General features: G+C 32.1%; 2 protein-coding genes across 3 annotated transcripts; one reads left to right on the top strand and one right to left on the bottom strand.

Annotated features, from left to right (window-relative positions):
• Nucleotides 1-230: 230 nt before the first annotated feature.
• Nucleotides 231-5,179, top strand: LOC123699704 (transmembrane emp24 domain-containing protein bai). Of its 2 annotated transcripts, XM_045646718.1 has the most exons (6): nt 231-547; nt 783-903; nt 1,782-1,852; nt 2,231-2,239; nt 3,143-3,269; nt 4,653-5,179. In XM_045646718.1, the coding sequence occupies exons 1-6, from the start codon at nt 371-373 to the stop codon at nt 4,772-4,774; spliced, it is 627 nt and encodes a 208-aa protein (XP_045502674.1). In that variant the 5' UTR covers nt 231-370; the 3' UTR covers nt 4,775-5,179. The 2 variants fall into 2 exon arrangements, with proteins under 2 accessions (XP_045502674.1, XP_045502675.1); XM_045646719.1 differs by lacking the exon at nt 2,231-2,239 and having other exon boundaries at nt 233-547.
• A 2,956-nt stretch (nt 5,180-8,135) lies between these two features.
• LOC123699703 (zinc transporter 7) lies at nt 8,136-14,140 on the bottom strand. Its single transcript, XM_045646717.1, has 3 exons — nt 13,665-14,140; nt 12,691-12,908; nt 8,136-8,939 (listed from the first exon to the last, which is right to left on the bottom strand). Exons 1-3 carry the CDS (start codon nt 13,852-13,854, stop codon nt 8,313-8,315), a joined length of 1,035 nt encoding a protein of 344 aa, XP_045502673.1. The 5' UTR covers nt 13,855-14,140; the 3' UTR covers nt 8,136-8,312.
• Nucleotides 14,141-14,454: the final 314 nt, after the last annotated feature.

Genomic DNA, 14,454 nt, shown 5'->3' with positions numbered 1-14,454 from the left:
TACATTAAATATCGATTTGGTAACCTCGTTTTTTGAAGTTGGTAAAAAAATATTCCATGACTACTTAAAATATTCATGTATGCATATAATACTATAAAAAATAATTATTATCAGTGTATTTAATATACACCTAGTACGAAAATATAAAGAAAATTTTATAATTTAAAAATTAAAATCTATCTAGCGAATAGCCTCGCATCCACGACATAGTTTCTTATTTTAAAAAACACACGACGACGTTTCTCTTCTGTCGGGCCAACTCATCGGTATCTTTTTCAAACGAATACGAATTATGTTTGTTTTCTCCTCGTAAAGTTATGACATGTATAATACTATTTAGCTTATAAATAGAAGAACATATAATAGCAAAATGGAGGTACAATATCTCGCTATCTTGTTAAGTATATTTTGGTGTAACTGCGATGCTATTATGTGGAGTTTGGCACCTAACACCCAAAAATGTTTAAAAGAAGAGTTACAAGGAAACGTGCTAGTCGCTGGAGAATATGAAATTACAGAAGTTACTGGTCAACGTGTAGATTATGTTGTAAGTAGAAGTTACATTACACATGTATTTTTGTTAAGGTTACCGCCATATAAATTTCGGTATTCAGTCCAGCTAGCCTATAATACAAGACAGTCTAGTAATTGGTCGAGATTTAATCTTAATAAAGTACACATCATCAGACACATAAATGAAGTGTGAAAACTGATCCACTCAATATGACAATATTGTATCCAGACTATTTTCATTTAAAATGTTTATTTGTTTTGTTTGCCAGGTCAAAGACTCAAAAGGCCACATCTTAGCACAGAATGATAACATTAAAAAAGGAAAATTCACATTTGTGACAGAAACATATGATACATTTGAAGTTTGTTTCATATCCAAAATGCCACCTGGTAAGTATGAAAAAAAAAACGAAATATAAGTTGACTTGATTGCTAAAAAAACCTTTAAAGTTTTTACTATGTGGAGTATGTGCATGAAGAAATGTATAAACTGTTACTTCATAATATGTAATTGATAAATAAACATTATCATTTATCATGAATGATTAATCTATATTTTAATGATAATATTACTTGCTTAATACATTCTCTATACTTTGTTCGGATGATTAACTGTGTTCGTAATTAAAAGGCATAGGTAAATTTGTTATTCAATAATGAATGAAAACCCATGGTCCTTGGTGAGGGTAACTTTCACCCACAATATCTAGACCATTGTTCTTACAGTACAAATTTTTCTGTCACAATGCGCTACTATCTTATAAAATAGATACACTATGATAAACAAGTAATAACTTTAAAACAACCGACTTCAAACTTGCACTTGCAAAATTCACAAATATCTACAGACAAAAATGCTCATAAAATAAAAACTACTGGGCCTATCCAAATAAAATTTTTGTGGGACCAATTCGACACCATCCCGCATCAAACAAAAAAAGAATCACGTTAATCGGTTCAGAAACCTCGGAGTAATCGGTGTACATACATAAAAAAAAAAAAAAACATACCGGCCGAATTGATAACCTCCTCCTTTTTTTTGAAGTCGGTTAATAATTATTCCAATCAACTATGATATTAACGCCTATAACAAGAAGGACCTGAATGTTAAAAATCTGGTAATACATTCAATAAAAAATATGACTGTTTATGTGTGTCAGTGACTTCTTATCAATTTAAAATTAAAACACTATAGGTAGGTTAAAGATATAGAACATTCATATCAGAAATATTATAAATAAATAGTAATGTATTGTATTATTTTTCAGAACGCCGTGGTGTGCCACAAGATGTACATTTAGACATTAAAGTAGGAATTGAAGCTAAAAACTATGAAGGCGTAAGTATTTACTGCAATAATTTAAATACAAATATATGGTTATATATTATTATTGTAGATGTTACTACTTTGTTAGTACTTTTTAGTTTTTACTACAATATAATATGCATTTAAGTTTTATTTATTTCCACTTTCTATTTATTGAAGTGAAACTTTGTTAGGCGGGTTGACAGTAAAATTTAAAGGTAGTGTCATGGCAATACCGCACGTCATGGATTAAGGCGACGATTTTGGTATCTTTGAATCTTGCCAAAGAAGTTTCACTTCTGACACGTGTGCTCGGCACACACGCTCTATTTTTTACTTTAATTTGCAATGCTTATATTTTATTTTTGTTTCTACTTTTTGTTGGTGCGCTTCACAAACTACAACTTCTAGAATACATGGGTAATGTGTGCTTATTTACATGGTTGGGTGTCTGCATTATTTTTTTTACAGCATGCTATTGCGCTTATTCTCATTTTTGTATTTATTTTAGCTAATAATATTTGGCTTAATTTTTACATGCCTTTTAAAAGTTTTTTTTTGTCTAATAAGAAAATGATCATCTGTCCGTAATGTTCAGTTATGTGCTTTTATTAAATGGACAGTATGAGGTTCCAAAAATAGATAATTTTAAAAGTTTGTACTCTAATATTAAAATCCAGATTGATTTATCACAAAATGTGCGTACATTGCTATTCCATTTACTGTGTGAGTGTTTTTAACTATTATCATGTTACCTAACAGCATTAAATGTGTGATTGATATCATTTTATCATCTGTGTAGGTATACACAATGAGTGTTTTAAAGAGTTTGCATGTATTGGCCATTTTATGCCGGCACTACACATAGGCCAACGCGTTGGCAAGCGCGTTGGCACATGCACTTGTCTATGTGTAGAACGGGCGTTTGCGCGTTGGTGGTAGGTATTTGAACGTTGGCCAGCGCGCTTGCGAGCTTGCCGCGCGTACCATACTGAACGACCTCCCAATGTGTGGATTACTCACAAGCGCGTTTGCCCACAGCGCGTTGGCGAATGCGCTGGCCTATGTGTAGAGGCGACATTATATAGTTCCCTACACAAATCCTAAATCCTTGTTTGTTTTAACTTTTAAGAAAGAAAATGTAACATCACAGTTCTTTGTTTTTTTTTACTATAAAAGAGATTTTTTTTATAGCAAGGTATTGTTCAAGTTTGAAAAAAAAACCCTATTAACTAGACTTTGAGTGTTTTGAAATAGACTATTAAAGCAGACAATTTAAACAAAACATAATTGATTCTACTATCTAATGTATATAATATATAGATTGGTGAAGCCGCCAAATTGAAGCCAATGGAACTGGAGTTGAAAAGATTGGAAGATCTCTCAGAGGCTATCGTCCAGGACTTCACTCTCATGAGGAAGAGGGAAGAGGAAATGAGGGACACTAATGGTAAAGGAATTTGAAAATTCATACTATGTGATTCAACTAAGACCGATTATGCGCCATATTCGTGACGTCATTGGGTTTCATTCAAACGAATATAACCTTAAAAAAATTGTTTGTATTTAAAGGAGAATGCCCATGAAAGTATGGACCACAGTATAGTGTTGCGTCAATGCCAGAGTGGTTTTGGGGGGTTCTTCGATATTCAAAAGATTTTTACCAATACATTTTTTTGTGATAAAAACAGGGGTTTTCAAGATATTGAGAAAAATGTGAATTAACCTCAAAACTTAAATAAACCCGATTTAGTTAGGTTTATGTGTGATTTAGGTAGTATTTTATTGTCTGAAAGCTATTTTTCGTTTAACATAATATTTAATCTATGCGTAGAGCTTATGCTTTCAGACAAAGTCTATCTGTTCATCGGCTAGTGTAGGTAGGCACCAGAAATCTTCCGGGACGAATTTCAAGAAAACCTAAATATATATTTAAAAAATGCCAATAGAGTTTTTATTCGGTTTGCATATTGTTGTTGTTGTTTGAATCATTTTTTCACTAAATATTCGAAGGAAGCTAAACAAATAAGAAATAACTGGTTACCTTCCAAGCTATCTTACAAGCTATGTCATAATAATATTTTCTTATATATATTTATATTATTTTACTTCACTATATATGTTAAAACAACCTACAGTGTATTTAAAACAATACCTTACAGAGTGATTTTATGTTAATTGATTTTTTATAATTCAATGAAAATAATATTAGCTAGGTATTAACCATAGTAAATGTCATAATAGTTACCGCTTGGTTACCGTGGTAACCAGTAATGGATACTAAATCTATGGTAACGGATCTAAACAATTACATGTCTTATTAGATTTTACAAAACATTCCCTGGTCAAAATATATTTTCCGATAGTAAGAAGGCCTCTAAATTGCCGAGATTTTTTTTAATAGTATTTTTATCTTGATGCATGAGAAAAAACCTGTAGAAAAAATGTAAACGGTAATGGACACTAAATCTATAATAACGGATCTAAACAATTACATGTCTTATTAGATTTTACAAAACATTCCCTGTTCAAAATATATTTTCCGATGGTAAGAAGGCCTCTAAATTGCCGAGATTTTTTTAAATATATTGTTGTCTTGATGCATGAGAAAAACCAGTACCAAAAATGGGCATTCTCCTTTGATGGGGATATGGGCAAGCAAGCAAAATAAACTGACTAACAATAGACATATGAAAGTCATTGACTTTCCTATTCTTAGCTGAATCACATAGCTTTTTGCGTTCATTTCCATATAATGCAAAGTTGATAATTATTGATATTTATACATGACAGTCAAGTTTCTGACTTTGCTACAATAAAATGTTTATTTCAGAGTCAACGAACAACAGAGTCCTGTTCTTCAGTATATTTTCAATGGTGTGCCTGTTGGGACTGGCGACGTGGCAAGTGCTCTACCTCCGTAGATACTTCAAAGCCAAGAAACTTATTGAATAACAACTTTATTTATTTGGGTGTAGTCACACTTGTGTCCCGCGTCTTCTAATAATTTTTACCTATAAAATGATATCATTCTTAGAAGTAAGTTGAATAAAATTTGCAAGTTTTTATCGATTAATGTGCATAAGTAAATAAGTATTAAATTGTCCTATTTTTATGAATTTAATACTCTGTTATGTTTTTGCACAAATACATATACATTTGGTGACGTAACAATAGAACAAACCTAATTTGTGGATTACTTACCTTATAATATGCTGTGGCTACACCGTTTTAGATCTCGCGGCAAAAAGTGGTCGAGGCGTCGCGTAATATACAATAACTTAAACAGATTTATTTAATATTTTTGTTGTATGTATATGAATGATTTTGTCTAAGGATGTATAAAAGTATTTGAAATAATGGCGTGTTTTTTTATATTACAATAAATTAGTAAATAACGATATATTTTGTAAGTTAAAAACCTATATATTTATTGAAATTGTGATTTACTTCGTTCTAGCTGACATTCCATGGATAATTGGATCATTATCTGCAAGATAAAATTTATGTTATTAAATTCTTATTAATAGTTCGCAATTTGCATTATTCTCCAAAATTATATACTAAATGATGATTGCAGAATTAATCATGAAAGAAGGATTAGGTAAATAAAATACCAGTATTCAATTAATTTTTATTGCTGAATCTAAATAAATACATATTATGCTTGGTAAAAAACAAGTGCGAGTAACTTGTTCACTTGTGGATTGTCGAATATTTCTCTTAAAAAACCTTTCCTTCAAAAAATATCTGTACGAAAACCATAAATAATAGATCAAGATGTAACATTAAAATAATTTACATATAGGTATACTTAGGTTATAAAATTAAGATACTTGAAACAATTTTTTCTTATAAACAAAACTATTGCGTAATGTAGATAATTATTCATTATTTCATACCCTTATTATTTGCGAATTCGTATTATATTAATTAATTCCAATAGATGTTGACTTATTACTTTGTGACAATATTTTTAGCTCCTCACGAACTTACCTAATGTTGCAAATTATATAATTTAAATACAATTTCTTTAGTATAACCATAGTATAAAGAGAGCAAGTAAGTTATCTTCAAACAAAGGTACATAGCGCCATTTGTATGTACGCGGAGCGTTTGCCACGCCCCCAGTACGTACGCTATACGTACGCAAGCTTGACGCACGCACACAACGTCATTTGGTTACTTTCTCAACGACGGTTTTCCTTAGGGACGCCGGGCGCATAATCCCTAACATAATTTCTAGCACTGAGAGACCGGTTAGACCGCTACTGTGCTAGAAGCTAACAAAGCCGTAATAAAGTTTAATATCGCGTGCGCTCTTTGATCGCGTTCGAGCTCGAAACTAAATCTCGTAAGTCTCAATTTTTATTTCGTTTATAACTAAAGTAGTAATTGGTTTAGAGAAGAAATATCTTGGGATTGGATAGTAAACTATATTTTCTTACTGTTAACATTTATTTTAGACATAAAGTCCAAGTAAATCTTAAAATGTAATAATCCTTCAAACAGGGCATCATTTTTGAATAAAAAATGAATCGAGTGAAAATTTTACAATTACGTTACTGTCTTGTACATGTAAAGAAATAGACCCAATAAATCATAAACTAAAGTTCCATTTTGATTGTACCTATGTGTGTAAATAAATATTTAATTTAATGATTGTTTCAGAATATTAATGCAAATTCACATAAAATTTAGGGAGCCTCCCCTTAATAAAATTGTTTAAAATATCAACGTGACATGTGAGAACCCTGCGCTTCAGAAATTTAGGTACCGTGCGCTGCTCAACTTCAGGAGACGGCCTACTTGTTCTCTTTAATACTATGTTATCACTTATTTAAATAATCATCAATAAGTGGTAAAACGATTGCGGATTGGCATTCCCATCAATAATATTACGTTATAAATTCTTCAATTGTAAACACCTTTATAAATGCGATATTTTGTTACACTTAAGCCAAGAAACAGTAAAAAGGACCAAATCAATAAGTTAATACATGGTATTATTATAAAATTGGTCAAGAAAAGTTTAATCTATTCAAATGATTTATTTGTCAAATTTAATTTCCTGCTAATTAATGAAATGTAATTTTTACACAAGTGACAAACGACAAGCATCCAATTAAAATTATATTGGGTACCTAATGTAGTTCTCACTTCTCACTATTGCTTACAATTCAAATGCCATATTAATTTAAGGAAAATACTAAATGGTAATTATAACAATTAACTTCATTGTAACTTTACAATATTGGGTTTTTAATATTTACAGTACCATATCGGTGAGAGGGAAATCGTTAAATGCGTGCTTGCAACCATTCTCAATAAAATTATTTTATTTTATATAAATATAGTTAAAAAACATTACATAAATATATACTTTTTCTCGTAACTAGACAAATAATGTAACAAGCAATATTCCGTTTCTCGATCATTTTCGTAATTAAAAGTACATCGTTAATAGGGCTTTTGTAAAATAATGTGCATAATATATTTATTAATTTATAAGGAAACATAATATTAGCAACGAGAACTTTAAATAGGTATGTAAATATCAATTGCATGGAATGTATAACATTTTACAAAAATATAAAAGTAAGTAAAAATAGAAAGCATAAAAAAGTGTAAATAGAATAAGTAATTTTCTTTTAATATTTTCCTAGAATTAAAATCATAAAATACATAATATAGGTACATACGACATATAATAATATGTTAGGTATTGCAGATTTTCAAATCAACAAAAATAAAAATACGGTTTGTTGACCGGCGAATAGGAGTTTAAAACAATCTCATAATATGGTCAATTAGCTATTCACTTTTGACACTTTTTATGATACAAAAATTTCTCGTTGATAACAATTAATTTTTCTATAAAAAAAACGAACTTCCTAATCTATCTTCGCGGCTTCGATAAAAATAGTTTCAAGTTATAGAGGTCACTACATTCGCCTCATAACTTTGGTGTTTTGTACCTGCTATTTCTTCTAATCTTATAAAAATGTTAGGAAATTGTCTACCCGAGTTCTATAATCTCTTACTGTAACTTGGTAACATAATCTGAGCACCGCATATCAAATTACTTATTGCAAAAAACTGTAGTCTTTCCAGTTGTACTAGTCTAGATATAATTTACGCATGAATAATGCAGTTTATGCTACAAGCACAGAACTATGAACTGATTTTAGTAAAAATTAATGTTGGTTAGTGTTTTATAATAATTTCTCTAGGATTGATTGATTCCTACAAAGTCTATTATAAATTCGGCCGAAATAATAAGCTATTGCAGAGGTGTAAACATGAATACTAAAGATGTTTCTCATATTGCACACATTTTTATTCATTTTCCAAATTGTCAAATTCGTAACTCGCTCAGTCTCCGATTACCATAAATAAAACTGCGACACTCTCGTATGTGCAAATGCTATATAACACTCATTTACTCTATCTTATATACAAATTAAACAACCAAACTGTACACGAGTACTCATCAAAGCGGAGAATAGTCTAATTGTACTGTTAAATGTTTCACGCCCGCCTCTCGGAATATTCTAGCGGCTTGTTCCGTGACATACCGCGGGTCCACCTCTCTCGCTACCTCTAGCTTTATAGCACCAACATGAACATCACTACACAGAGTCCAGAAGTGTGGCTCCTGCACCGCGTGCACGCCGGCCAGGCCCACGACGCGCGTAAACAGATTCGGTAACGCGCGTTCGATCGAAAGCGGCGTCCTTTGCATTAACACTCCCGCCGAATCCCGCACTAGAGGAATCACACTCGCGGCGATCAACAGCGCGATAGCCATCGAGCAAATTGGATCTGCTCTCATCCAGCCGAACATTCGCATTAGAATGGCGGATATTATCACTCCGACGGAACCTAGTGTATCGGCCAGGACGTGGAGGAATACTCCGCGCATGATGGCCGAGCCCGCGCCCGTAGGCGCTTCGATGTCGTCGTGCGAGTGGCCGTGGTCGTGTGAGTGGCCATGGCCGCCGTGCGAGTGACCGTGACCACCGTGCCCATGTCCGTGGCCATGGTGGAATGCGTAAATACCAACCATGTTCACTAAGAACCCGAGAATTGACACCAAGAGTAGACGTTCGTGCTTTACCTGAAAAGTAATGATTTTAAATGATTACAATTTCATAGGAGATCTAAGCGCCTTATCCCGCATAATTCCCGTTCCCGTAGGATTTCCGGGATGAAACCTATCCTATGTGTTAATCCAAGTTACCCTCTATATGTGTGCTAAATTTCATTGTAATCGGTTCAGTAGTATTTGCGTGAAAGAGTAACAAACACACACAAATCCTCACAAACTTTCGCATTTATAATATTAGTAGGATAGGATTTGTTTTTATCCCGGGTCAACCCAGACGAGCGTCATTATTTGTTCTTAATATCATGTTTAAAAAAACCTATAACTTCAAAGAATGCCGTATGGCTGATATCTTCCAATTATATTTCAACTTACATGATGCATATTTTATACATTTGACCTTTTAATAATAATCAAGTAGCGTTGTATCTTTTGAAAATAGTATTAAACATTATTATACATAAAAGTATTTTGCATATTGTAAAAACTAGCATCTAGTTTGAAGTCTTTTATTTTTATTTCGATTCGATCTATAATCGCATTTTTTGCCAATTTCTGGTACATTATTATTTATTACATGCCTACTTACACCTATCTCTGTGTCTGTAAATAGTCCATTGAAAAGTTACATTTGGGGTTGCATTTCTTAGAGGACGCAATTTTATTTTTTTGATGTGTAGAGGGGGTTAGTGTGAAGCTATCACCAAGTTTGTGGGGTCGCCACCCTTGTCCCACGGCCGCCATCTTGAAAATAGCGGAAGATATGGTTTATACGATATATCTCTTAAACTGTTTATCTGATAAAAAAAATTATTAACATTATTTGTTGCAAATTAAATTCTCTACAATTTTTGTTATTGTCGTAGAACTATAAATAAAAAAGTTATAAGCGAAAATGTTCAGATAATAGAGATATTTATATTTTTCAATAAAACTTTTTTTTATCATTTTACGAAGAAATGATATCAGACCATTTTTGTAGATTTTTTTTTCGAGGAACAACTTTTACATACAACATTTTTTCATAAAGTCAATAGCTAAGGTTTTAAAGCGCTCCGAAATTAGTTCTATTTTTCAGTACTCTTAGCTCTACGTTAAACATATATTATGTGTGTAGGTACTAATAATTATTTGTCATCAGTAATTGTTTTTTTTTTTTTGTTATTATAATATTTTTAATAATTAATTTTGTAATATTATTAATAATTAATTATTGACTCTTTTCCCCACCACCCAGGAGGTAGATAGAGTCTGGAAGCACGTTTTTTTTACGTCGAAAGCAGGGCTGAAATGTTCTGTTCTTGCAGTGCTGCATGGGAAAAGAGCCAATAGCCAATATATGTATAGTTAAGAGTACTGAAAAATAGTACTCACTTCAGAGCGCTGTAAAACCTTAGCTATTGACGTAATGAAAAAATGTTGTACGTAAAAGTTGTTCCTCGAAAAACAATCTACAAAAATGGTCTGATATCATTTCTTTGTAAAATGATAAAAAACAATTTTATCGAAACATTTAAATAGCTCTAATTTCTGAACATTTTCGCTTATAATTTTTTTATTTATAGTTCTACGACAAAAAGTTACTGGACCAAAGTTGTAGAGAATTTAATTTGCAACAAATAATATTAACAATTTTTTTTATCAGATAAATAGTTTAAGAGATATATCGTAAAAAACATTTCAACCACTATTTTCAAGATGGCGGCCGTGGGACAAGGGTGGCGACCCCACAAACTTGGTTTTAGCTTCACATTGAACCCCCCTACACATCCAAAAAATAAAATTGCGTCCTCTAAAAAACGCAAGGTTAGGCCAAAAAAATGTAACATTTCAATGGACTAAAACTTTTCTTTCGAAACTAGGTAGGTACCTATTTGACATTTTATTTTTTAATGATAAGTATTTATCCTAATATGTAATAGGAACCAATGGAATGATAGAAAGTTGGTACTTGGTAGGTATTACGAAAGGCATTATTGTAAAGTGCTAACGTAACGAAAAACAAATTAACTTGGGAAAAAATACGTGCCGATTCGTCAACTTATCATTTGATAAAAACGTGATAGTTTGTAATTCAAACATAAGTACTCAAGATCACATAATAATTTCGATATCGTGAAAAATGGAAAAATCAGCATAAAACATATCTCTAGCAAATTTTGTATAGATGCCTAAAAACTGAACACCTTTCCGTCTTTATAAACCCATCTACAAATAATTGAAATCAGTAACAATAATTAATTGATTCAATATACAAAAACCACAAATAATAGTTAAGTTTGTTTATGAAAAAGCAATTCCAAAAATTGTTTATTGGAATGATGCGACACTCAGACAGATGACAGATCTCTTATAGGTATTATAATTATACACAGGGTATAATTTTAATACTTTCAGAAAATCTAGATCCTGAATTTGTTTATTATCTGAAACTGGCTAGGTATATTGTGAGAAAAAACCAGTTTAACAACTTTTATGTATTCACTTGGCCACTTAATTTTATTATTCCAGTTTAGACTACCTTTTTAGATTTTTAATAGAAAAATGGATGTCACTATTTGTATAAATTCTTATCACTTCAAACAAAAAAAACAAAGTCCCTTCCCATTGTCTGTAAGTTGATCCCTATGTACGCTTAGATCTTAAAAAGTATGCAACAGATTTTGTTGTGGATTATTAGAATTTTGTTGTGGAAAATATAGAAGGTTTTTATATAATAATTTATAGACAATTATATAAACAATGTCTGCGAAGCCGCGGGTGGAAGCTAGTATTTTATATTACTTGCTCTAAATTTGTTGTCCGTCATTGTTTCATTTTAGGCAAAAGTAATTCTTTATGAATGGTAAGATCTGTTATCAGTATAGTTATCCAACAATATCACAATTTAGTAAGGATTAAGTTATTACATCTACTGATAAGAATGCAAAAACCAAATTTATTTGGTTTTTAAATTTTATGTCTAACAAATTTTTTTGTAACAGTGCAAAGATATGATATCTTTTACGTTAATAGAAAGGCTCTTAAACATAAAAAAGTGTCCATCTCAGACCTATGTAATAATATTAATTATTAGGAAAATAAAAAAGTTGGCAACCCTATTGCCACAATTTTTCAATAGTTTTTAGATTACAGTAATTTGAGAAAGCCATTAATTGCCATGAAAGCTATTACATAAATACCATATCATTCCATTGACCGACTATTCAATTCCATTTCTAGGAATTTATAGTAATAATAATACCAGTTTGGTTTATAGTTTTTAGATGCTATATTTCTCAATGTTTATGTTGTGATGTGAAGTCCCATGTCCCCAAGTGGGTTAAGGGGCAGATGCATTATACATACATCTGTTTCACTGATCAATTTTCTTTAGAGACATGTAGGTGATCAGCCTGTTGTGACCTGCCAGACCGAGACATTTTTTTTTCTTCGTCTCCACCAGGAATCGAACCCAGGACCCCTCGGTTCTACGCTCACGCGTCAACCACTGTACCAAGGAGGCAGTCAATGTTTATGTTACAATGTTTCAAAACCAAATATATTAATCAATGAAAATAAATTAAATTTAAGTTAAATAGATTAAATGATGTGAGCAATACAATAAAATCCCAGATAATCCCCAAATATATTCACTTCAATTTTTAAATAATTAACTATTAATATTGAATTTTAGTTGTTCCAGAGCATGTTCAAACAAACAATATCTTATGTTCTAAACCTAATATAAAGTATGCTTTATATTAGACATAGACATACATACCTCAGGTGGTTCGATAGCTCTTTCAACAGCCTCGCTCATAATGAAGAATGCAATAAACAATAAGAACAGGCCATTTACAAAGCCAGCTAGCACCTCAGCCCTCGCGTAACCATAGGAGTAGCGTTCATTTGCTCTCCATTTTGATATCAGGGACGCAGCCAGGCCAGCCACCAAGCCCGTACAGTCAAAGAACATATGGAAAGCATCGGATATCAAACCTGTAAGAGACAATTTAATAATTTGTTTGTCTTTTGGGTACAAATTGTGATTGATAGGATGTCAAGTTGTCATATTTTGCTCAATATATTGGCTTAATAATTATATACCTACTAAATATCATTTGAGTGGTGGTGGCTCAGTGGTGAGACCTCGGACTTCGAATCGATAAGTCCGTGGTTCGAGACCAGGCGAGCGCGCAGGAAATAAATTGATTTTTCAATTTATCTGCGCATGTTGTAACATCACCACTGCTCGAACAGTGAAGGAAAACATCGTGAGGAAACCGACATGTCGAAGAATTAAAAAGTTCGACGACATGTGTCATCCGCCAACCCGCACTTGGCCAGCGTGGTGGATTATGGCCTGTACCCTCATAGGAGGCCCGTGTCCCAGCAGTGGGAACGTATATGGGCTGATGATGATGATGATGAAATATCATTTACTGATTGTAAAATTTTTTGTAATTTACAAATGCTTATAAAAAGTAAACATATTTATAAAGAGAATAATAACTTTAAAAATAGATTGTAATACATTGCAGTATCGTTTATTTTAGAACTGATTAGACAGGTTTTTATAATAAATTAGGTATACAGTAAAATGACAGTAAAGTTAATTTTTTGCATTTTTATATAGTCTAGAAACAATATGGTACCAATTATAAATTTATAATAATACAACCAATCTTCAAATAGGAAAATAATAATGTGCGATTCTTAGAGAATAAAATAATAAGAAACATAAATTAAACTTACCCAAACTGTTGGTCCATATGCCATAGAACAGTTCGACGAAAGCAAAAGATAAGTTAAGTATGAGGAAGAGGAATAAATTCCTCGAGTTCTTGTCTGAATAAATGAGTCTAAACCAGTTGCCGAATTTTTCCGGGATACCGGTAACACCACCGCGTGAATGGCGAGTATCTTTTTGAGTCAAAGGTAACATTGTAACGTTTAATTTTGTATTATTTTAAGTTATTTCATTTTAAACTACCTAAATAACACAAACTATGAACACAAATACTGCATACGTGTACTTGATCCGCATTTAATAACCTTACAGTAAAATCGATTGCAAAGGTTTATTGAAAATATCGATTTTCTGTAAAAATTATTTATAAATTATGCACATATTTTATAAAAAAAGCCCTATTAACAATATTTAACAAATTTAGACTTATATTCTTGTTCACAGCCCATCTGTCGTTATCGTCCGATTATTGTTGGCACTTGGCACTTTGGAGTTTGGCAGATGGCAGTCGCCAGTCGGCAGATAACGCAGATATAAATAATTGTCAATGGTCTATACTCTATACTTTAGTGCTTTTGATTTGATCAACGAGCATAATAATATTACATAATTATTATGTATAACATATATGGCCCAAGATATGGCCGCGTTTCCATCTGCAAGAATACTTCCGCAAGAAATGTCCGACAGTCTGTCTGACAGTAGCTTGCAAGAAGCTTGCAAGTCTCCGCGTTTCCTGCAAGTAGACTTGCATGCTGCTGTCAGACAGACTGTCGGACATTTCATAAGGAAGTT

Source organism: Colias croceus, chromosome 18, assembly GCF_905220415.1.
Source record: "Colias croceus chromosome 18, ilColCroc2.1".
In the NCBI taxonomy this organism is placed as follows: Eukaryota; Metazoa; Arthropoda; class Insecta; order Lepidoptera; family Pieridae; genus Colias; species Colias croceus.
The sequence above is the reverse complement of the archived record's forward strand: the minus strand, read 5'-3'. Positions and strand labels throughout refer to the sequence as shown.

Bases quoted from the DNA above. Each gene is read 5' to 3' on its own strand.
- LOC123699704 (XM_045646718.1), top strand. From the start codon at position 371: ATGGAGGTACAATATCTCGCTATCTTGTTAAGTATATTTTGGTGTAAC. The intron at 904-1,781 runs GTAAGTATGAAA...ATTATTTTTCAG, and splicing joins CATATCCAAAATGCCACCTG to AACGCCGTGGTGTGCCACAA. The intron at 3,270-4,652 runs GTAAAGGAATTT...TGTTTATTTCAG, and splicing joins GGAAATGAGGGACACTAATG to AGTCAACGAACAACAGAGTC.
- LOC123699703 (XM_045646717.1), bottom strand. From the start codon at position 13,854: ATGTTACCTTTGACTCAAAAAGATACTCGCCATTCACGCGGTGGTGTT. The intron at 12,909-13,664 runs GTAAGTTTAATT...TGTCTCTTACAG, and splicing joins CATATGGACCAACAGTTTGG to GTTTGATATCCGATGCTTTC. The intron at 8,940-12,690 runs GTATGTATGTCT...ATTACTTTTCAG, and splicing joins GAGCTATCGAACCACCTGAG to GTAAAGCACGAACGTCTACT.